Source organism: Eptesicus fuscus, chromosome 9, assembly GCF_027574615.1.
Source record: "Eptesicus fuscus isolate TK198812 chromosome 9, DD_ASM_mEF_20220401, whole genome shotgun sequence".
In the NCBI taxonomy this organism is placed as follows: Eukaryota; Metazoa; Chordata; class Mammalia; order Chiroptera; family Vespertilionidae; genus Eptesicus; species Eptesicus fuscus.
The window spans coordinates 29,048,073-29,071,733 of NC_072481.1; the positions used below are offsets into that span (position 1 = coordinate 29,048,073).

Here is a 23,661-nt window from a genome sequence, read left to right on the forward strand (position 1 = left end):
GGTTGCAGGTTTAATCAGTCAGCATGCATACTGGAGGCAACCAATGGATGTTTCTCTCTGTCTCTCTCTCTCTCTGTGTCTCTCTCTCTCTACCCCCCCCCTCTCTCTCAAATCAATAACAACAACAACAACAACAACAACAACAGTAATAATAATAATAATAATAAACATTCTGTAATGAGGATTTTTTTTTAAAGAAAGAAAAATTCTACTTGGTGATTAATTTTGTGTGTCAACTTGACTGGACTGAAGAATGCCCCAATATTTGGTCAAATATTATTCTGGATGTTTCTGTACGGGTATTTTTGGATAAAATTAACATTATTATCTTGAGTAAAGTAGATTGCTCTCCCTAACATGGTGGGCCTCGCCAATCAGTTGAAGGCATAAATAGAACCAAAAAAGCTGACTCTCTCCCTAGTAAAATTCTTTCTGCCTGACAGCCTTCAGACTGGAATTATATCACAGGCCCTCCTGGGTCTTGGGCCTCCAGACTCAGACAGGAACTAAATAAACCATTGGCTCCCCTGGACCCCTCCAACCTGCTGACTAACCCTGCAGATCTTGGGACTTGCCATCCTCCATAACCACATGAGCCAATTTCTTATCATCTCTCCCTCTCTCTCTCACACACTATATATATGTTTCTATGAAGAGCCCTGACTAATACAGGCACTACAGAGTGACAGAGTGACAGAAAGATCCAGTTTTTGTTGGGTAGAACTGAGAACCCATCTGAAACCTAATAGCCAATATCTCCAAAAAGAGGCCAGGTCACCTCTGTGGTATGACTTGAAAGTGACTACGCTTCTTTCTAAAATCCACACCAAAAATCTGACTCATTACTTTATCTTCACACCTGGCCTATCAACTTCCTTTCTGAAATCAATACTCTCTGACCTAGGAGTCTGCTACACCAAGCATGTCAAACTCGCGGCCCGTGGGCCTCATGCCTCGTTTATTTGGCCTGTGTTAGCCTTTGAGTTTGACATGCTTGTGCTACACAAATAGTCAAGTCTTCCAGTATAATGTCCTGTGGCAGAAAACTGTCTATATTGTGGTTAAAACTGCCACTTTTTCTAGCGGGGCCTCTCTAAATCTCAGGAGGGTATTCGAAAGGGCCAGCGCAGCAGACAAACTTACCCATAGCTGTCTCTCCAAGGCCTCACACAGCTGCCTGCTGTGTTTGAAGTTGTGTTTACCAGTTCCCTGGTTTGCTCTTGGAGCTTTTCAGGGTTACAGCTACCACTCTAAAGTGCCTGTACCTGGCCATCATCAATAGGTAAATTAGCTTTGAAAACGTACATTAGCTCTGTGTACCACAAAACTATGCTGTAAACAGCATCAAGGAACTAGAAAGGGTCGGTATCTTTTACCCCCTGATCCACCCTACCCCATAGTCCAGAAGGATGAAGAAAGAGTGTGTGGCCCACACATGATCACTTTTAAAAAGCTGGCTTTGGAGGCTAAAGGCGTGAACTAAAACAGAGAGAAAAGCAATTCTTGATGACATACGTAAGAAGTCAGCAACTGGGCCCCATACCATCACAACCAAAAGCCCAAGTTCAGGATGCGATGACACGGAGTTCTCTTAAATAGCCCCTCGAACGGAGAACCCCGGATCTCGGACACACACTCACCATCACCACCCAGCCCTAATCCGATTGTTCACTTGGTTTTCAAGAATTCTTCCAAGGCAGTGGGAACTTCAAGTCCCCCGAAGGAGACAGGGTTTAGAAACGGGAGGAAGGTGGCACGAATAGAACCACAGACGGGTCTGGACTTGGGGAAAGGAGATGAGCTGTCCCAGAGGCCGGTGTGGGGCCAGGAGTCTGAAACCCAGAGCCCTGGGCCGGAGGGTCGGGGAGCAGCTCCCTAAAAAGAAGGAACCTTGAGCCCCTGGAGCGCCGGGCCGAGATCAGGGGACCAGGGCCGGAGGGAAGCGTCCACCTTCAGGGCCACGTCTCCGTTAGCGTGGCCTTTCCCATCTGGCTTGGGGGCCACGGACGCCTCCGATTTCTGGAGTTCCGAGCAAATGACTAGAGGTGCCGTGTTTTTCCCTCCATCGTGAAGGCAAGGCTCAAAGAAAGGGCGAAGGGGGCCAGAGAACGCGTGGGTGAACGTGAAGATGTGGGATTTGTCGGTCACGTTGTAGAAGGAGATGGTGCCTGCCTCGTAGTCCAGGAAGATGCCCACGCAGCGCGGGGACGCCTTCAGGCGGAAGGGGGTCTGCGGGGACGTGAGCGCCTCGTACTCGGCCCCTCGGCTCTGCCGCAGCAGCCAGTGCCCGTTGGCGGGCGAGGCGGTGACCTTGCCCTTCCTGCTCACGGCCTCGCTGCACACCCCCAGGATCCACTTGGTCTTGTCTCCCACGTTCACCTCCCAGTAGTGGCAGCCGGCCACGAAGGACTCGGCGCCCAGGACGCTGACCACGAAGTCAAACCTCTGGGGGTTGTCAAGCACAGGCTGCCTTCTGTCTCCCAGCTTCACACACCTGCGGTCCTCGGACAGGATGAGTTTGGGGTGCGCGGTGTCGGGGTCCAGGGTCACGGCCACTGCAGGGAGGCACAGAGAGGAGAGGTGTGGGAGGGCTGGGTCTTACGGGATCTTTGGGTAGCTTTGGAGGGAAAGGTCACCTCTGGGTCAGCAACCCCTGTCATTGGACCCATTTTAGTTTGTGACTCCTTCTACCCCATCTGTACCGGAACCAAAGAAAAGTGTCTTCCGGTCTCCTAGATCTCCTGGTCACGGGTTCAATAAAACAGGAGGAAGTTGTCCTTTGTGAAGCTGCCTTAATCCCTTAGGACAGTGGTCGGCAAACTCATGAGTCAACAGAGCCACATATCAACAGTACAACGATTGAAATTTCTTTTGAGAGCCAAATTTTTTAAACTTACACTTCTTCTAACGCCACTTCTTCAAAATAGACTCGCCCAGGCCGTGGTATTTTGTGGAAGAGCCACACTCAAGGGGCCAAAGAGCCGCATGTGGCTCACGAGCCGCAGTTTGCCGACCATGGCCTTAGGAAATACTGCCTTTGTCTTCAATGGTCCAAAGGGAGCTAATCCTATATAATAAAGGGCTAATATGCAAATCAACCGAGCAGTGGAACAACTGATCGCTATGACGTGCACTGACCACCAGGGGGTAGATGCTCACCGCAGGAGCTGCCCCCTGGTGGTCAGTGTGCTCTCACAGAAGCCCGGCTCTGGTGAGCACAGCAGCGGTGGCGGGAGCCTCTCCCACCTCCGTGACAGTGCTAAGGACATCTGACTGATGGCTTAGGCCCACTCCCAGAAGCGGGCCTAAGCCATCAGTTGGACTACCCCCGAGGGCTCCCAGACTGTGAGAGGGCACAGGCCAGGCTGAGGGACCCCACCGAATGCATGAATTTCATGCACCAGGCCTCTAGTGTATGATAATAAACCTTGGCTCGGATGTCAGACCCAGAAGCCACACTGGAAGTTGAAGTCCCAGCTCTGCCATATGCTAGTTATGTGGCCTGGGGCATGTTATTCATCTCCAACCCTTAGTCTCTTCATCTGTCAAATGGGAACAATGGCAGACCCTACGTTGTCGAGCTGTTGTGCACATTTGATGAGCTAACACATGACGTAGTGCCTCCTTCATACACAATGTGTGATGCTCATTTTGTTAACTGAAATTATTGCTCATAATTACTATTTTTACTAGTAAATGTTAGTAGAGAGAGAAGGATTCTTCCTTAAAATTGTGGAAGGTCATGGTGAGTCTCCCTCCTTCCCCCAGTACAGAAAACAGACACTTCTTGGAGAGTTAAATCTGTAAAATGGGTGTTTTGCCCAGGTGGTGGGAATAAGCCAGACTGTGAGTGTGAAAAGGACTTGTGAATTCCCAGAATGTCAACCAAGGTGACCTGGCGTGCTCTCAAGCGGCCAACTCATCCGTTCCACCTGCCTGAAGGAAGAGGGAGTGAACAAAAGGGGCATGAACAGATTGGAAAATTGATAAGGACCCAAGCAGGGAAATTAACAGATCTCACTGAAACAGCAGCAAAAAATGCAAATTTTTAGGAATCAATTAAAAGAGATGTGCAATTCTTTTAGAATAAAACTACAAAACCTTTTGTAGTCTACAATGTTGGGGCACCTGCCCAACCCTTTCCCTTCTTCTCTGAGAATCTCAATCACCAACACCCAAGAGCAAGAAGAATGTGGCAGATGTGTATACAGACAGAGGAACGCTGGCTATTTACCCAACGGTGGGATAAGGACTCCTAAAACCTGAAAGCACAGAAGAAACTACACAGGAAAAGATTTTTAAATTGGACTACATAAAAACAAGACACTCGTGCATCAAAAAATAATAATATAAGGAAATTAAAATGCAAATGAAAAACTCAGAAAAATAATTTGGGAGGAATAGGACAGAGTTTCTACACTTTATATAGGAAGAATCCTCACATATCAAAGAGTAGCCAGAATAGGAATAAGAGCAGAAAAGTCATCGAGAAGACATACAAATAACCAATAAACTTTCTAAGTCTAACTGAGCCCCGCCCCCCACAAAAGAAATCACAAAGATTTTTTAAAAATTTGATAAGCAGATAAATAGGTTTGATTAACAAAAAAAAAACACAAACAAAAACAAAACAAAACAAAGTCAGTCTGCATTCCAAAGGAACAGAGCACTGGGCTCTGAAATGTAGATGGGTTTGCCTGGGGTAACTTACCGAAGTGCAGCCGGGCCCTTCTCCAGCCTGAAAGACATAAAAGGGATTGTAAACGGGAAGGAGACAAGGAGAACCCCCAGAAGGCGGGAGTCAGGCACCCAGAAAGTGCACCTCACCTGAGTTGGCTGCAGCTCTTTTCAACTCTATAAAAAAAAAAAAAAAAAGAAACAAGAGGGGTGAGCTATCACTGAAAACATAGAATCAGCAGGAGAGAATTCAGTATGGAACGACATGGGACACTTACTCAGTTCACTCCGGAGTTTCTCTAAAGAATAAAAACAGTTTGACCAATCAGAAGGAGGGCTTCTACATTCCCATAATGCTGCGGTCCCCTCCCACCCACATCCCACATCAGATCCTCACTAGCAATACCCTGACCATCCCAGCCCCGCCCCAAGAGTCTCCAGAGATACTGCAGAGGGCCAGCAAATCCCCAAGTAAGCCAAATCTGACTACGACTCATTGAATAACACATCTCACGCATCTAGGTAATATATGTAATATATGTAGATATTGTGAGAGAACAATAAAATATAAGTTCATTTAAAACTATCATTGAGCCCTGGTTGGTGTTGCTCAATGGTTAGAGTGTTGGCTCCTGCACCGAAGGGTTGCAGATTCAATCATGGTCAAGGGCACGTACCTGGGTTGTGGTTTGCCCCCACCCCATCCTGTGGGGGCACCTGGAAGGCAACCAGTTAATGTGTCTCTCTCACATAAGATTCTTTTTTGGCACTAAAGAGGGTCTCGTACATGAGATGGAGAAACGCCGCTCCACATGTTCAGTTTAATGAGGACCCCTTGCCTGGGATCCCACCTAAGGGCATGCCATGCCTGGTGATAAAAGGTCTTCCAGATGGCTCCACCTACAGGAGCTACATCTCTTCTTCTTTTTTTCTTTTTTTTTAATATATTTTTTTTATTGATTTTTTACAGAGAGGAAGGAAGAGGGATAGAAAGCCAGAAACATCGATGAGAGAGAAACATCAACCAGCTGCCTCCTGCACACCCTCTACTGGGGATGTGCTCGCAACCAAGGTACATGCCCTTGACCGGAATCGAACCCGGGACCTTTCAGTCCGCAGGCCGACGCTCTATCCACTGAGCCAAACCGGTTTCGGATACATCTCTTCTTGATTAACGTTTCCCACTTAGAGACTAGGACCTAGTGATGGTCCGTGAGGTCCGAAAGGTTGGCGACCGCTGGACTAGGTAACTGTTGTGCAGGAAAGGGGAGCAGGGAATATTTGAGAAGAGAGGCTGTTGAGAGCCAAGAAGTCTCCAACCCCATGGTTTAAAGCACCCTGACCCCTCTCTTCTGCCCCAGGAAATGAAACTGAGACACCCATCCTAAAGCAGAGATGTTGGCAGAAGGAAGTCCGTGCCACGGATGAGGAGCGGAACTTACTGAGGGCTTTATGGAGCCTTCCTGAAAAAAACAGAGAAAAAGGCCTGAGTGAGCAGATGCTCTGCTTTATCCCTGAGCCCAGGGAGGCTCATCCCCCATCCCCCCACCGTGGGAAGGATGACATCTCTGTCAGCTGCTATGCAGTCACCTCCCAAAGGCAGACTGGGGAAGCAGTGGAGCGGGTGCCACTTTCCCAAAGACCAGGCTCCTCCTTCCTTTTCATCTGGTTCCATTTCCGCTGTCTGTATGAGTGTTTCCATATGTTTGTAACCATGTGTACATGAGTGTGTGCCTTGCTGCCCTTTTATATCCTGCTGTTCATAATATCTACAGCGAAGGCCTAGCATTGACTTGTGGACATGGCTCTATCACTCTCTACAGTAACCCTCCTGAAGTCCTACGGAGAGAGTCACAGATTTGGAGATTCCAGATGGTGTGGGATGTATGTATATGCTTCACATGCTTCCAGAAGCATTGGCCCTGCCAGAGAATTGAAGTTATACATTTGAATCCACTGCCAAGTCCTGTGCTAAGGGCTGGGCATGTGTTAAGCATTAGGCACTGGAGCAATGAAGCTGGATATGATATGGCCCTTCAGGAGCTGTTGGTTTATGTTTATATTAATCTTATTAATGTTATAATTATATAATGATTAATCATTCTATTAATGATTGGTTATATTGTGTATATATTATATTATTTATATATAATATTGACATATTATATTTCCACTACTATTAGCCTCCATTTATGGTGTCCTGTTCTCATAATGATGTAGGTACTGAACCCTCTTGACAATGTAAGGTGCATAGAATTATTGTTCCCAGGTCTGAAGCTCAGAGGGACATGGAAATTTGCCCAGGTCATCCATTTAGTACGTGGCCAAGGAGACAGGCTTCAAGCCCAAGTGTGTCTGACTCCTAGTCAGAGGCCTTGGCCCCTGCACCACCCTGTGCCCCCTGCTCGTGGACAGAGCAGCCACAGGGCCCTGCTGCGTGCACCCCCACACTTTCACCCGCTGGACTAAAACATCAGGGACATGTAAGGGAGGAGGAGAGGAGAGGCCAAAATCACTAAATGTGTACCATTTCTGAGCCAGCGACTTGCATTCTCAGCTAGATTTTTAAGGGGCAGAGACTGCCTGTTTTTTGTACCCTGGTGTCGAACTTTTACCCTCAATGGCCCAGAGCAAACATTCAGTTAATGAAGATGAAATGACAATAAGGAAGAGAAGTACCAGGCACTATAATAGAAGAGTTTTTTTTTTTTTCAAGTTGCCTCTTTAAACCCTGAAAACAATCGGGCAAGGGGATTTTTAATCCCATTTTACAGATGAGCAAACCAAAGGTCATAGCAGTGAAGCAACTGACCAGGTGTCACTGACTCGAAAGCCTGAGGGGCTCCCACTGTATCACATCACCTGTCTAAACGCAACTGTTGTATGGATCCTTGAGATTCTCATACATCCCCGATGAGCACATTCATAGATTTTAAATTGAATAGAGACCTTTTTAGGTGATTGGTGGAAAGGCTGATAAAAGGAGCTCATGATAATTCAGACCTATGACTTTTTACCATGAGCATCCCCTCACCCACTGCCACCTACCCCATAGCCCCCTCACACTGGAAAGTAAATTCCAATAATATTAATGGAGAATATGTGTGTGTATATACCTGCATAATGTATGTGTAATAATAGACTGTCAGCATTTATGTAGGAGGAGAAAGAATATGTTATTGGTTCCCTACCCCTTCATATAATTACCTTTTTCTTTTGCATGGTCTGAGAGAAGAGTTTCTAGAGGGAGAAAAGTAATAATAAAAAATGAGATTCTGTGCCATTACCTTGAAGGTCCCTGATCTTATTGATTTACCTGCTTTTAAACCTGTTCACCTCTATCACCATTGCCACCTCCCTAATCCAGGCCCTCGTCATCTCTCATCTGGATGACGGACTAGTAGCTCAAATTGCCTCCAATCCTGTCTTGCTTCTTCTGGTCTCTTCCCAACACTGCAGCCAGAGAAAGCTGCTCAAAGCACAGTTCTGATCAAGATATCCCACTCACTGCTTTACCTCTGCCCTGGAGAGAAAGACTGAAGTTCTCCACGTGCCTTCCAAGGCCTCACACGGCCTGGCCCTGCCTACGTCTGCAGCTTGGTCCCCTATGGGCGTCCCCCTCACTTCTGCACTGTGTTTCTTTCTCTAGCTGTGCTTTCTCTGTGGGTAGTTTTCTGTTCCCTCTCCCCCCATGCCTCCCCCTCCTCCAGATCAAATATCACTTCCTCTGGGGACTCTTCTCCTGTCCCTGAAGCTTGGTTGGTTCCTCCTGGTCATAATCTTCGCAGCCTCCAGAACTTCCACGCGTGGCATTTGTATGGTTGTAGTTTTACATTGATTTGTGCAATTATTTCATTCATGTAGACCTCCCTGGCGGGACTGAAAGCTCCCAGGTGGCAAAGGCTGCCTGCTATGACTCACCATTGTATTCCCGGCATTTAGTCTAGTCCAGGGCACTTAGCAGACAATTATCAATTATTTGTTGAATGAATAAAAGCTTCCCCCGTATTAGACCTACACAGCTCACACAGAATAAGATCAAGCAATGAGTCCACAGACAAAACTCAGCAAACATACTGAAAGATAAGCTATTACAAGTCAGAGTCAGCAAACACTGCCACCAAGGACAACAGATGTTGGGATTTTCCGGTACAGAATTTAGATTAGTGGACACTGGAGTCATAAAAATGAGTAAAACAGAGAAACATCCCCACCCATCCCAGGACACTTACCTACCTCCATCACCTGTTCATAGAGAAGCTTCTCTGGAAGGGGGAGAGAGAGACATCAGCTCAGCTTAAGGAAGAGCTTTTTCTAACAGCCAGAGTTTCCGGGGACAACAAGCTGCCTAATCAGGACTTGGCTCCTTGTCACTGCGGGTATGTGACCATTTGAAAGGATTAGAGGGTCTTCAAACCACCAGATAGGGAAAGGGGTGTTGGCTTATGTGTCTTTCAAGGTGCCATACAACCTTGAGATCCTGTGAATTGCAATTATATTTATGAGGGTTTTATCCAATGGATAGAATTGGATTTTTTTTTAATTAATCAGAGGATTGGCATGATCTGTTATTTTTAATTTCTCAAAAGTTGAGAATTCATAACTCTTCCCAGGAACTTTCTGCAGTTTCTTTGATCTTCTCTGCATTGTGAGTCCCCAGGGCATTGTTCTACCAGACAATTTGCAGAGTCTCCAACCTCTGGATAACCAGCACATCTATGTCTCCTTCCTCCCAGCCTTTTCCTGAGAAGCTACAGTCCCACTTCCTGCCACCCTGGGCTCCTTTACCACTTGGTTACCTTTTGATCGTCTTTGCTTCCAGATGAGGCAAATGCCCACCATGATGAGAAGCCCCAGGCCAGGCAGGACCACAGCCAGAGCCACTGCTGAGGGGGAGATCCTCCCTGGAGAGGGGGCTGAAACAGAACCACCAATGACCACCCTCAGGAGATATCTCAGGGCTTCTTCCAGGCCAAGGACCCCACCTCATATGGGAGGTGACTCAGGCACATCCCAACGGTCTCTGTCACCTCTAGGGAGAGACCTCCGGCCAAGATAGATGAGGGTGTTTGCTTCTCTAAGTACCTCAAACCCTGGATGACTCAGGGATGACTTTAAAGCCAGCTGGTCATCTCTTAGGAGTGGTTTTGATGGTCCTGCCTGAAAACAATGTGTTAAACTCAGCTTCCCAATCACAACCTCATCCTGCCCTAATCATTCCGTGGAAAAGTTATCTTTGAAGAACTGGAGGTGCTTCCCCAGTAATCACCTGCAGTCTTCTCTGAGCACCACCTGCCTTCTGCTTCAAATCCTCACTCTGCTGTGGAACAGCCATCAGCGACCCCTTTGCCCTGAGCTGTATCAGTGGGGGCAAAGCTACTTCTGTGGGGCTACAGCAGCAGGCCTAAAGCCTAGGCAGGAGAGAGGAAAGAAGAAATAGAGACAAGAAAGGAGCAGAGGAAGCACTGTGACACGTGGCAAAGAGTCTAAACAGGGTGTGAGTCCTCGTTCATCCTCCGTGGGACCCTAGGCAGGAGACTGAGCCTCTCCGAGCCTGGCTGGTCATCTGTAAAATGGGGATCGTAATAATCCCAGTCCCACTGGGCTGTGACAGATTTAAAGAGAGGAGGATGTAAAGTGCTTAGCACCGATGAGAGGCAGTGGCAGTAGGAAGAGAGGAGAGGTGAGAGAGAGAGAAAAAAGAAGGGCTTGGCCGATGTCAGTGATTCTTCCTCACCTGGGACCCCAGGCCACACTCTTTCTTTCTTGGCTCTAAAACCACGCTTCCCTGCCACATGGCTCCATGTTTCAAGGGTCTTTAAAAGGTTCCTAACCCTTTGATGCAGTAATTCTACTTCTAGGAACACATTCTAAGAAAATAATCAGAATCAGTTCCCAAATTATGTGCAAAGTTGTTCACTGCACTGTTACAGGAAAAGTCTAAACCATCCAGATATCAAGAAATAGGGCTCTGATTAATTTTACTATGCTATACCCACACCATGAAATACTATGCAGCCCTTAAAAATCTGTTGCAGCCGAAACCGGTTTGGCTCAATGGATAGAGCATCGGCCTGCGGACTGCAAGGTCCCAGGTTCGATTCCGGTCAAGGGCATGTACCTTGGTTGCGGGCACATCCCCAGTAGGGGGTGTGCAAGAGGCAGCTGATGGATGTTTCTCTCTCATCGATGTTTCTAACTTTCTATCCCTCTCCCTTCCTCTCTGTAAAAAATCAATAAAATATATATTTTTTTAAAAATCTGTTGCAGAGAACTGCTTAAGGACATGGGCAAAAAATGTTCACGGCCTTGTAAGTGGAGGGGAAGAATAGGCAGAATAATACACATATGTATCAATACACACTCAGAGATGCACCCGTGAAAGAAATTCTAAAGAAATGCCCCAAAATGTTAGCAGTGGCTCGCTCCAGTTTATGAAATCAGGCCTTTTTTTCTTTTTCTTTTGATTTTTTAAAAATATCTTGTATTTTTTTAAAGTTTCTATAATAAATGTGCTATTCTTAGTATTTAAAAAAATCAAAAGTTCTTTATAAAGTTTCCACTTGGGTAAGAGTTTTCTCTGGAGCCACCGGGAGCTTCGAGCCTGTGTTCGGCCCCAGCGTTTACCTGCTATGACCATGGCCGCGGTCTTCTCCTGGCCCAGGGCATCGTTGCGGATGGTGCAGGACACGCTGCCCACAGTGCTGTCCCTGACTTTGCTGGACACGGCGGTTTCGAAGAGGCCAGCGTTGTCCAGGGAAGGGGCCTGGGGCTCAGATGGAAGCACCCTGCCTTGAGGGTCTCTCCACTCGGCCCAAGGCCGTGGGAACCATCCCACCGACCTGCACACCAGCTGGATCCATCCAGCGTCGTAGCCCTTCACGTGGATGTAAGGGTCGGAGCCTAGAACTGGAAAGGAACGCCGCTGGCAGGGCCTTGGCAAGATCCCGGCCCCCGCCAGGGCCCTCTTCTGGCTCCCAAGGCGGCTCCCGGTGAGCAGGGGGCGGGGCTGTTCATTGCTTTGAACGCCTGCTCGCTCCCCACCCCACGCTGCTCACCGCAAAGGGCTGAGACAGTATCTGGCTGCAGGCTAGGACCTCGCCGAAGCCACCTCTACCAGTCACGGCATCCATAATCCCCCCACCCCCCCCACCCCCCTCACCCCCCTTTGAAAAATGACTAACCGGCCACCTGCAGGATCACGGTGCCCTCTCGACTCAGGTTTGCAATCCGGACCTGACAGCGGTACGGCCCTCGGTCCTCCAGCCGGACGTGGCGGATCTCCAGCGTGACATTTCCCTCCAGCGTGTCCCTCTCCAGCGCCGTCCTCCCCTTAAATTCCGGTACCACATCTTCCTCGCGGACTTTGTCATCCCGGAACAAGTGAACCAGCTGGGCGCGCCCCCGGGGCAAGGACCGCAGCCACCGCACCTCGGTGAGCTTCGGGACCGACCAGAGCGAGAGAGGGCAGAGCAGCTTGGCGGTGCCCCCTAGCGGGGCCAGGTGGAACTGGCCGGAGTCCCCTGTGCAGTGAAAACAAGAAAGGGACAACGCAATCTGGGAGGGATGCGGGAGTTCCGCAAAGGATGAAGATGGAGATCACGTGGGGGAAGGCTCCTAGAGAGTCTGGGAAGGGCATTGGAAAGGACTGGGGTTCGAACAGAACCCCTGAAGAAAGAAGGCCTTGGTCAGCTGTCCCAGGCAGGGAAGGAGGGCGGGAACTCCTACCTGACACGTGTATGGGCAGCTGCAGGAAGACGAGGGTGATGAGGCAGCTGGAGAGCCAGGAGCCAGAGGAACTTGCTGTCTCCATCCGAACTAGGAGGACAGACAGGGAGACCCCAGAGAAGGCTGGTGAGCTTGATGTGGAAAAGCTACAACCCAGGAGGTGGGGCGGAGATGGAGGCGGCATAGCAGGTGCTCTGGAACCACCCAGACCAGAATTCAAGTTCCAGCTCTGCTACTTACCTCCGTGTAACAGTGTGGCTTCACTTCCTTGAAACTCTCTTCCTCCATCTTTAAAAAGGGTATAAATGTGCCTCCTTGCAGAGTTATTGTGAGCATTAAAGGAGGAAAGTGCTCAGCATGAAGGCTGGCATCATGGTTAAGTCTATAAATGCCATGAGTGAGAACCAAGGTGAGACACTGTGTGTGCCCTGGAAGGCATAGGGGGGAGACTGGAAGATTGAGAATTTATACCCAGAACTAACCTGGTAAGCACCAGAGTAGTGACCTCTTTTTGCGTTAGGGTCCCAGGCCAAGTTTGGGAAGTGCTCCGGGCCAATTTTCCACCCGCAGTGGGGCCTGGAGCTCTTCCCTGCCAGCCTTTTCAGTTTGACTCTTGAGAAACAACAAACCAAGGCAGTGAGGTCCCTCCCTTTCATTATGAAGACACCGATCTTACAAACTCAGGGTCTGGAGTTAGAAAGACCTGGGTTCAAGTCTCAGCTCCCCCAGGTACTAGCTCTGTGTCCCTGGAGAGTTGTACAACATCTGTGGATCTCCAGGTCTTAATCTGTAAAGGAGGACCCATCTTCACAGGGACGGTGAGGGTTCAAAGGCATGTAAAGAACTTGCCGCAGCCCAGCTGGTGAGGCTCAGTGGTTGAACATCGACCCATGAACCAAGAGGTCCCTGGTTCAATTCCCGATCAGGGTACATGACAGGGTTGCAGGCTCGATCCCCTGTAGGGGGCGAGCAGAAGGCAGCTGATCGATGTTTTTCATCAATGTTTCTATCTCTCTATCCCTTTCCTTCCTCTCTCTCTAAAAATAAAAATAAAAAATAAATCAATGAAAACATATTTTTAAAAAAAAAACTTGCCACAAATGCCTGGCAGAACAAGTACCCAATAAATGTGCTGTTATCCACGAGAGGTGTGGGCACTGAGTACATTAACCACAGAGAAACCCTAAAGGACTCCTTACTCTAAAACTCTTTCCTACCTACCTGACTGCCTGGAATTCCTATAGCAGGAAACATATCTTTCATGCCACCATTGGGGAAGAAGTATAATAAAATACTTCAGGAAGAGACCATCTCTTACATTCTCTCCAAGACTTCAAATCCTTTCTGAAGAGGAGGGGCTTGGTGAACGTTATCAGGCCAGGTCCCTACCGGTCTTGGACTAGGACAAAGATGGGACTTGGAGGAGGTGGGGCTGTCCAAAAGAGGCTGGGAAACTGAAGATGACTTAAGCTTCGAACACATTTCCAATTCTGTTTTGTTTTTGTTTTTTTGTGGCAAAGAGCACACTGGTTTAGGGATGTTTTGTTTTTATCTTACTTTTTAAAAATATGTTTTTATTAATCTTAGAAAGAGAGGGAGAGGAATAGAGAGATAGAAACATGAATGTGAGAAAAAACGCATCCATCAGCTGCCTTCTGCATGCCCCCTACTGGGGATTGAGCCCACAACTCGGGCGTGGGGGAGAGGGGGAAGGGCAGGGGGTGTCATGGGTTAAAGTTCAACCACTGAACCAAACCCACTGAGCTTATTTATTTATTTATTTATTTATTCCCAATGGGCTTTTTTATTTTTTAATCCTCTCCTGAGGATATTTTTCCCATTGATTTTTTAGAGACAGAAGAGAGGGAGGGAGAGGAGGGGAGAGAGAGAGAGAGAGAAACATTGACAGTGGCCCGGAATGAACCTGCAACCAAGGTATGTGCCCTTGGCTGGGAATCGAACCCTTTGGTCCTAGGGCCAATGCTCTAACCACTGAGCAAAACCAGCCAGGGCTGTTTTTGTTTTTAATCATGATTCATACAGCATACTTCTCTACTCCCCCAGCGTTGCAAATGGCCACATAACACTAGGACACAGTGAGGTTAGGATTATAGTTAGGATATATTTTTTTGCTTCAATCCCACTCATTTTCCTGCAGGTTGCCAGCTACTCAGAAACTGAACAGGAGAAGTTAGGTAAATGAGAAAAGCTCTCTACCTTATCAATTATTATTGAAGGTGGAAGCAGGCAGGGCCCAGGATCCCCTGGAGTGACCCCAATCCCCAACACCCTCAATTAAAAGGTGCTTTTGAAACACACCCTGAGTAGACGTGCCCAGAGTAGCACAGAGCTCCAAACTGAGCCGGGGCTGCCTGAAGTCAAATAAGAGGAGCCCTCCCCCCACCATGGCCCCAGCTTCCTAAATTCATTTTGTTTATTGTGATCGAGAGGACAGGCTCTACGGTCAGCCTGGGGCCAAGCCCCGGCTCTGCCATCACCAGCTGTGTGACCTTAGACAGTCTAGTTTACGCCTCCAAGTCTTCTCTCATTCCCACATGAAATGGAGTTCATGACAGTACCTACTTCGTAGATAAGGCTACAGTAAGGACTCATAGAAAACACATGTGAAATGATTTGCACCATATTCTAAGAATAAAAAGGCAAATGAAGTCTTTCCATCAGATTGTCACTCTGTGTGACAAGGGCAACCCTGAAGCACGTCCTCAAGTCACTGTTAAGCAGCCATAGAGGCAAACCAGCCCAGGAGAGGATGACACCAGAAATGGGCTTTTCCTCTCTAGTCATCAGAGAAATGCAGATTAAGACCACAGTTAGATATGATTTTGTCTTTCCTGAAATTATCAAATATTAGAAAAAAATAATACCCAGAGTTATTACACATGTGGGAAAATGACTCTCTTGCCCAGTGCAAATCAACTTTCACAAGGGTAATTTAGCAATAAGGATCAAGTGATTTGTAAATATGCGAAAGTTTTAATCCAGTAATTTTACTTCCAGAAAAGAATCCTATGGAAATAAATAAGGATGTGCATAAGGATTTGATGGTGAGGTTGCTCATCACAAACTTTCTCTGAAAAGGAAAAATTAAAAACAACCTAAAAGTTCATTAAAATGGGAATGATTAACTAATTATTGCACATCCTTGCAATGAAATACTACACAGCATTTCGTACACACATGCTAAAAAATCTTTAAGAGCATTTGGGCCCTAGCTGGTTTTGCTCAGTGGACAGAGCATCGGCCTGCAGACTGAAGGGTCCTGGGTTCGATTCCCATCAAGGGCACATGCCTGTGTTGCGGGCTCGATTCTCAGTAGGGGGTGTGCAGGAAGCAGTCGATCAATGATTCTCTCTCATCATTGATGTTTCTATCTCTCCCTCTCCCTTCCTCTCTGAAATCAATAAAAATATATAATATATATATATTTTTTAAAAAAGAGCATTTGGGAAGTTTTCACTGTAACCCAAACAGTAACTTTAAAAAGCTATGGATAGTATGATACAATTTAGGGAGAAGATGCTTAGCAAAAAGGCAAGAGTGTAGATAGTAAACAGTGGTTACTTCTAGGGTTGAGGAAAAGCATTACAACAGAAGTTCCCTTAATAACTCCAGGCAACTTCAGAAGACCCTGCAAATCTACAAATGATCAGTCTGAAAGCACACAGCACAGGGCCTGGCTAATAGTAAGGACTAGGTTAATGATAGCTATAATAATAATGATGATGACAATAATACTTGAATGAGGGTCTTTAGACAAAACCCACCCAGGCTCCTTGTCACTCTTCCCCTTTTGTGCTTCCCATTTCCCATTGCCTCATTTCGGCCTTTAAAATGTCTTGTGCCCGGCCAGCATGGCTCAGTGGTTGAGCATCGACCTATGAACCAGGAGGTCACGGTCCAATTTCCAGTCAAGGCACATGCCCAGGTTGTGGGCTCGATCCCCAGTGTGGGCATGCAGGAGGCAGCCCATCAGTGATTGTCTCACCATTGATGTTTCTATCTCTCTCTCTCTCCCTCTCCTTTCCTCTCTGAAATCAATAAAAGGATGTATATATTTATATTGTTAACTGTTCTCGTGAGTAAGGAGAAAGGGGATAGTTTCTCTAACGAACCTGAAGATCCTGAGAAAGTTAAAGGACTAAAAAGAATGAAGAAGGCAAAGGGAGGAGCACTCACCACCTTTGGAATCAAGGGCCCTTTGTGCGGCAGAGCTGGAGTCTCCAAGCTGCGGACCCTCCCTCCATCCAGCCGGGGAGATCAGGCATCAGGCAGAGGGGTCAGGAAGGGCTCTGGAGGTGGGCCTGGGAAAAGCGCTCCTTTCATTCTAATGCCCGCAGCCCGCAGCCAGGGGCTCCCTCGTCTGTCCCACAGACTCCCTTCCAGCTGCCCCTGCACACCACAAGCTCCGCCCTGCCTGTCTGCCCCTGATAAAGGAGCAAAGAGAGGCCTCCCTAAAAAAGTGAGGGAAACTCCAAGTGCCACCGGGTGTCAGGGACCTCTGGCCCTCACACCCTTCCCATCCCCCAGCTAACTGCATAGCGATTCCTTTTCATAAGTTTTTACCTTAAAGCACCCTTTCTGAAAAGCTTGCTGCCATTTACTTTCCAAATCTGAGTAAAATTGAAGATCGGTTTCAAAGACATCTACCAATTAGCCACCTTCTTTAACTCACTACCTTTATCTCCAGCTGCACCCTGACGTGTGCTTCCTGACAAGCAGACGTGCTTACTGTCTACCAACCTGTGATAAACCCTTTCCTGCCTGTCTTGACAGCTTTCATAATATCCATAATCGTATATTCATAGCATCCATAATTGTATCCTTAACAATGAATTATAAAAACAAAACAAACAAACGAAACAAAAACAGACTCATAGAAATAGAGACTAACAGGATGGTTACCAAAAGGGATGGTGTGGAGGGATGGACGAAAAAGGTGAAGGGGAATATAGTCAATAATATTGTGATACATGCACACGTGACAGATGATTCCTAGAATTAGTGGGGTGATCTTGTGGTAAGGTATAAAAATGTCAAATCACTATATTGTACACCTGAAAGTAATATAACCAATACGAGATTGTGTATAAACTATTGTACACAATCTTTAAATAAATTTTAAAAATGGTTCTTTCTGGAAAAGGCAATGAAATTGATGGAAGGGGAGAGAGAGGAAACTTTCACCTTTACTCTTCATGGTTTTTACAAGAAGCACATATCACATAATATTTAAATAATAAAATATATATGGGGAAAACCCCAAAGCATTATATACTTTTGCGTATTTTTGAACCTTATAAAAATGGAGCACATTATACCTAATTCTCCGTAATTTCCTTTTTTCAGTCAACATTCATTTCTGAGCCTAGCTGACACCTGTGGTGGCCCAAACCATGTCCCTCAACCCACTCGATTTCGGGGTAACTGAAACTTGCCAACAAGCTGCCAGCATGCCACCCCCAAAGGCCACAGCAGTTCTTTGCTCATCTCACTCGGGCTCTCTACAAAGCTTGGGTAGGCTGTTTGATCTGTGTGCAGCTCAGGGGTTCAGGAAAGTTAATACCTCAGGGGATCAACCTGCGGGGACAGGAGATAGAGGAAAACGCTCCAGCCTCGCACCTCAGAGGGACAGTTCTGAACTGTATTCTTCAGAAGAGTTCCCAGTGGAATGAGCACAGTAGCCCACAGTCATCAGTAGCTCAATAATGCACCTTTTATTGTTTTTTCTTCCTTTTCTTCTCACCATTTCTGATTCCTGGGATCACTTCCTAAATATGGAAAGATTTGTCTCAAACACTCTGCTTTGGGTGAAGTGTAAATTAAGAGACTGAAATTCATCCAGACTAATTCACAGAGCTTCACTACATTCATTCACTGCTGTGTGGTAGGCCATTGCCTGAATATACCAACAGCTTGTCCATTCCCTCCAGTACATTCATTCACCGCTGTGTGGTAGGCCATTGCATGAATATATCAACAAATTGTCCATTTCCTTGATGGTAAAAATGTGGGTTGTTTCTGGTCTTTTGCTTTTACAAACAGTGCTGCTTTGCACATTCTTGATCCATGTTTCATGGTTCACATGTGTAAGAATTTCTCTGGGAGAAATGATGAGACAGAATCATTGATTGGCTGCCTCCTGCATGCCCCACACTGGGGATTGAGCCCAAAACCCAGGCATGTGCCCTGACCTCCTGGTTCATAGGTCCACCCTCAACCACTGAGCCACCCCAGCTGGGCTATTCTCTTTTTTAAATCTGATTTAAAAGGGCACTTAATCATTTTTATAGTCACACTGTTCTGTAACAGATCTCTAGGACTTTTTCATCTTGCAAAACTCTCTATCCATTGAACAACTTCCTTTTCCCCCCTCTCCCAGCCCCTGGCAATCACCATTTTACTTTCCAGCAGTTTGACTATTTTAGACATCTCATATAAATAGAATCATGCAGTATTTGTCTATTTGTGAGGTTGTGCTCATTTTTAAGGCTTTCAATATGTAGCACTAAACTGATTTCCAACAAGTTGTGACAATTTACACTTTGAAATTGTGTGTCCATCTAGACTACACCCTGTTTGCTTAGCATCCATCATTTGTTTCAAAAGAAACAAAGGTAATGGGCCTGAATATGTTTTCACTGTCTTACCTAGAATCCTGGCTGAAATACTTGCTGGGACACTTAACTAGCTGTGTGACCTTGGACAAGTCACTTAACTTCTCAATGCCTTTGTTCCTCTATCTATAAAATGGGGATAATAATCATATATTATTATACATATACATTATTACACAAACTTATTATGAGAAATACATGAGTTAAGAAATGTGAAGCTCTAAGAACAGTGCCTGGAACATAAAATGCCCAGAAGAGAGGTGGCTATTATTGTTGTTAGTTGTTTTTGTTGCTGCACTGAACAGGATTTCTGTTGTCAAAGCATTTATCTACCATTTTCTTCAATCCTTGATAATCTAATGAATGAAAAATGAGAGCCAGCTTTTTTTATTTTTTTTTTCTGGACTGTGGACGATATCCTTTTTCAAAGTACTGTGGCAAACGGGATCTCACTTGATCTTCCTAACATTAAAGCTAGAAATCAAGAAGACAGCAATCCCCACCCCCGCTTTTTGAATTAAGAAACTGAGACTCAACAAGTTACAATTCTAGTCCCAGGTTTCAGATCTCACCCTTCAAAGCCTAGCAGCTGTCCCACAAAATATTCCCGGGAAAAACTTTTGTTAAACCGCTCCTGCCCCGCTGCCCCCCCCCCCCCCCCCCCGCCCCGCCGCCCGCCCCTCTGCCACCCCCCCATCCCGCCCTTCTGCCCGCCCAGCCCCAGCCCTAAAGCCTACGCCAGGCACTCAGATAAGCCCTCTGCGCACGCGCGGCCTGCCTGGGGGCGGGGCCTCGGAGAGCGCCGGCCCCGCCCAGGCCCCGCCCAATCTGAGGCGCCGCGCTCGGGACTCCAGGCCGGGAGGTAGGGAAAGGCGAGGATCCCCCTCGTGGGGCGGTGTCCACGACGCGGCGGGGCCCCAAAGACCTGAGGCCGGGGAGGGAAGGTGCCGATTCCCGAGCGCCGCCCGCCTCTGCCGCCATTTTGCAGCCGGAGCCCGCAGCGGTGGGAGGGAGGCTCCCCTGGGGCCGGGCCGGGCGGGGCGGCGGGGGGCGGGCCAGGCGGCGGGGGGCGGTGGCTCGGCCGGCGCGGACGGCGGAGGGCGGGGCCCTGCCGGCCGGACTGGGACGCAGCTGTCCCGCGGGGCAGAGGTGGCAAAGCCCTGGCCCGGAGGCTGGCGACGGCGCGAGGCTCGGGCCTCCCCCTGCGAGACTGGGGCTGGCTTGCCGCAGACTCTGGCCTTGGTGTCTTCATAATTATCACAGTCCCATGTCGGGTACAGCACGCACCGGTGTATGAAACGCTTCCACATGGGTTTCCACATGGTCCTCACACAGGAGCTCCTGGAAGGAGGCCAGGGAATAGACTGTTGTCCCATTTTGCAGACAGAAAACTAAGGCCCAGAATAGGGCGATGTGCGTGGGGACGCCCAGCGAGGTCGTGGCGTTGGGAGACAGGTCTTACTCCTCCAAATGCAGCACCCTTTCCGTCGGGCCACGCCGCCTCACCTGTCAAAGGAAAGGGCGGAGCTAAGGGATTAGGCCAATGACTGGCAACTCTTTATTTTTTTTCCCCCTCCTTCTTTCCCTCCCTCCCCCCTTCCTTTCCTTCCTTTCTGTTCCATCTTTCTGTACCATCCAGGTCAGAACGAAGAAGTATTCAGAAGCCAAGTCATGGATCCACCTGCACGTAAAGAAAAGTCCAAAGTTAAAGAACCTGTCAGCCGAGTTGAGAAGGCCAAGCAGAAATCAGCCCAGCAGGAGCTGAAGCAAAGACAAAGAGCAGAGGTGAGACGGAGGAGGGGGCCTGTATACCTATCATCTGCTGGAGATGAGGCAGAATAGAGAAAGAGTGGAACTGTGATGGGGAGCCCTACCCGCCTGCAGGCAAAACGGGTGTCCTCCAGGTTTAGAGAGATGATGGTTGAGGTCCAGAATGGTGAAGTGACAGCCAAGTTAGTGTCAGGTCTCCAGATGACTCCTGGGGCCGAGCGTTTGTGCTAGGGACCTGAGGGAAGGAAGAAAGGAGAAAGAAAAGGGACATGTGAGGGAGGGGTCAGTGAGAGAGAGCATGTGGCAGACACCCCAGCCCAGATGTTCTGCATTTGGCCGGGAGAAGGAGAGGCCCAAGCTCTGCACCCACCAGTGTGCCCTTTGGTCAGTCAACACGTACCATCAGTTTGGGAATAAAAGGTTGAAACTATCGCCCATAACCACCTGAGCCACACCAGCCAGGCCAGTATTATATCTTTTTAGAATTATTTGTGTTGTTGTTTGTGACTGTTTTCGTCACTGTGGAATTCCATTTTCCTTAAAGATTAGAGGATTTTATCACAATAAAAAAATTTTTTATGGAAAAAGATTATAGGACCATTCAAGCTTACTATTTACTCTAGTCAGTTTTGATCATTTTACTTTCTAGGAATTTATTTCATTTACCTTTTCAAACTTATGGACACCAAGTTCATAATGTTTGCTGTAATCTCTATTCCATCAGTACTTATGTGGTGTGTGTGTGTGTTTAAATTCTAATAGTATTGTTTGTGCCTACCCCCTTTTTGTCTTGATCAGTCATGTTGGAGGTTTGCTTTAGCATTTTCAGAGAACCACCTGTTGGTGATTCTCTCTATTGTACATTGGGCTTCTTTTCCATGAATTCTGCTCTTATTTTCTATGTGTCTCACTTCTCAATTTCTTTATTTGCCCCTTTCTTGTCTTTTTTTTTTTAAATATATTTTATTGATTTTTTTACAGAGAGGAAGAGAGAGGGACAGAGAGTTAGAGACATCGATGAGAGAGAAACATCGATCAGCTGCCTCTTACACACCCCCTATTGGGGATGTGCCCGCAACCAAGGTACATGCCCTTGACCGGAATCGAACCTGGGACCCTTGAGTCCGCAGGCTGACGCTCTATCCACTGAGCCAAACCGGTTTCGGCCCTTTCTTGTCTTTTTAATTATCAAGTTATTTTCCCTAAACCAGTGGTCGGCAAACTGCGGCTCGCGAGCCACATGCGGCTCTTTGGCCCCTAGAGTTTTTAGCAAAGGCCAGCTTAGGAGTACCCTAATTAAGTTAATAACAATGTACCTACCTATATAGTTTAAGTTTAAAAAATTTGGCTCTCAAAAGAAATTTCAATCGTTGTACTGTTAATGAGTTTGCCGACCACTGCCCTAAACACAAACATTCCCTTCTTTTTCTTTTTGTCCTACAAATTGGGAAGTTACGTGATGTGTCTGTTCTTTAGTGGACAGGTTGAGACTACAAGGATAAAGAAAGATGAGGAATAAGGTAGAGTCCCTGCTCTTCACCTTAGACTATCTGTTGCATTTTTTGTTCCAGCCCACTGTCTGCCCTGGGTCCTGTTCTCACCGATGTAATAGATGCCTCCTATGTGGCCTGTAATTTCTCCTCCCCCCACTCCATCCCTCACATGGTCTCCAGTTATCTTTCCCAAAGCCCAGATATAATCAGGTTGCTCCCTGCACACCTACCTTTGGTGGCTTTCCAGAGTCGGCCAGATAAAGTCCAGGTTCCTTGGCATGGCATTTAAGTCCCTGACATACTCTTCTTGCTTTCTCCAGTTCCCCAACTCTCCTCTATAATATCCTTCATATTAGCATACTTGAAGTTTCCAGAACGAATCCTGTATTTTTCCATTATATTTATTTAATCATAATACTCCCTCTTCCCCCCAATCACCTATCAAGTCCCTTCCCCAGTCTCTATCTGTTCAAATCCTACAGATCCTTTAAAGGCCAGATTAAGTCACCTGTTTCACTGCTTTCCTAATTCCCCAAAGGGAATGAACATCTGCTTCTCCTGTTCCCTTACTGGTGCAGTTCTGGCACTTTCACATGGCGCCGCCTGTTGTGTCTGAAGATTGGTTGAGCAGCTGCCTCCATTGCTAACACATCTTTTTCTCCCATTAGATTTATGCCCTTAACAGAGTCATGACCGAACTGGAGCAGCAGCAGTTTGATGAGTTCTGTAAACAGATGCAGCCTCCTGGAGAGTGAGCCACCGGTGTTCAAACGAGATGGGACCCCTGAGGCTTTGTCTGTGAGCTCAGTACCAGTTTTAAGCTGAGATGGCCCATGTGGAGCCTGACAGAACTAGACAAGAAGGCATTTGTGTTTTTCCTAAAACTGGATAAAAACTGAACTTCCTATATGTAACTTCTGCTTCACTGGTTCCTCCAATTTGAATTGGCCCAATGCTTGCTGAAGCGACTTGTTGTATTCTCCTAAGATAATACTCTTATTTTTTAAACCTTTTTCTATTGTTTGAGAAAAATCAGTGTTTCTTGTGAAACTACATCTCCAAAAATACAAATAAAATACTAATAAAATGTGCATTTGCTCATACTTTAGTTGGGGGTGCCTAGCTGTAAGAAATGGATCAATGTTATAAGAGAGGAAAAGTGGGTGAGGCTGAGGCCGCACGCCCCCGGGTCCGGGTGAGGCCGCACGCCCACGGGTCTGGATGAGGCCGCGCGCCCCTGGGTCCGGGTGAGGCCATGCGCCCCTGAGTCCGGGTGAGGTTGTATCCCGGGTCCGAGTGAGGCCTCGCGCCCCTGAGTCTGGGTGAGGCCGCACCCCTGGGTCCGGGCAAGACCAAAC

The 23,661-nt window shown here is 47.3% G+C and overlaps 2 protein-coding genes across 3 annotated transcripts; one reads left to right on the forward strand and one right to left on the reverse strand.

Moving 5' to 3' along the window:
- Window positions 1-1,875: 1,875 nt before the first annotated feature.
- Window positions 1,876-12,490, reverse strand: ERMAP (erythroblast membrane associated protein (Scianna blood group)). Its single transcript, XM_028160235.2, has 11 exons — window positions 12,406-12,490; window positions 11,862-12,200; window positions 11,305-11,586; window positions 9,477-9,593; window positions 8,910-8,942; window positions 7,885-7,917; window positions 6,120-6,140; window positions 4,956-4,976; window positions 4,828-4,854; window positions 4,712-4,738; window positions 1,876-2,555 (listed from the first exon to the last, which is right to left on the reverse strand). The coding sequence occupies exons 1-11, from the start codon at window positions 12,488-12,490 to the stop codon at window positions 1,876-1,878; spliced, it is 1,665 nt and encodes a 554-aa protein (XP_028016036.2).
- A 7,337-nt stretch (window positions 12,491-19,827) lies between these two features.
- Window positions 19,828-23,394, forward strand: SVBP (small vasohibin binding protein). Of its 2 annotated transcripts, none has more exons than XM_054721380.1 (3): window positions 19,828-19,902; window positions 20,680-20,825; window positions 22,972-23,394. In XM_054721380.1, exons 2-3 carry the CDS (start codon window positions 20,712-20,714, stop codon window positions 23,056-23,058), a joined length of 201 nt encoding a protein of 66 aa, XP_054577355.1. In that variant the 5' UTR covers window positions 19,828-19,902; window positions 20,680-20,711; the 3' UTR covers window positions 23,059-23,394. The 2 variants fall into 2 exon arrangements, with proteins under 2 accessions (XP_054577355.1, XP_054577356.1); XM_054721381.1 differs by lacking the exon at window positions 19,828-19,902 and adding an exon at window positions 20,311-20,331.
- Window positions 23,395-23,661: the final 267 nt, after the last annotated feature.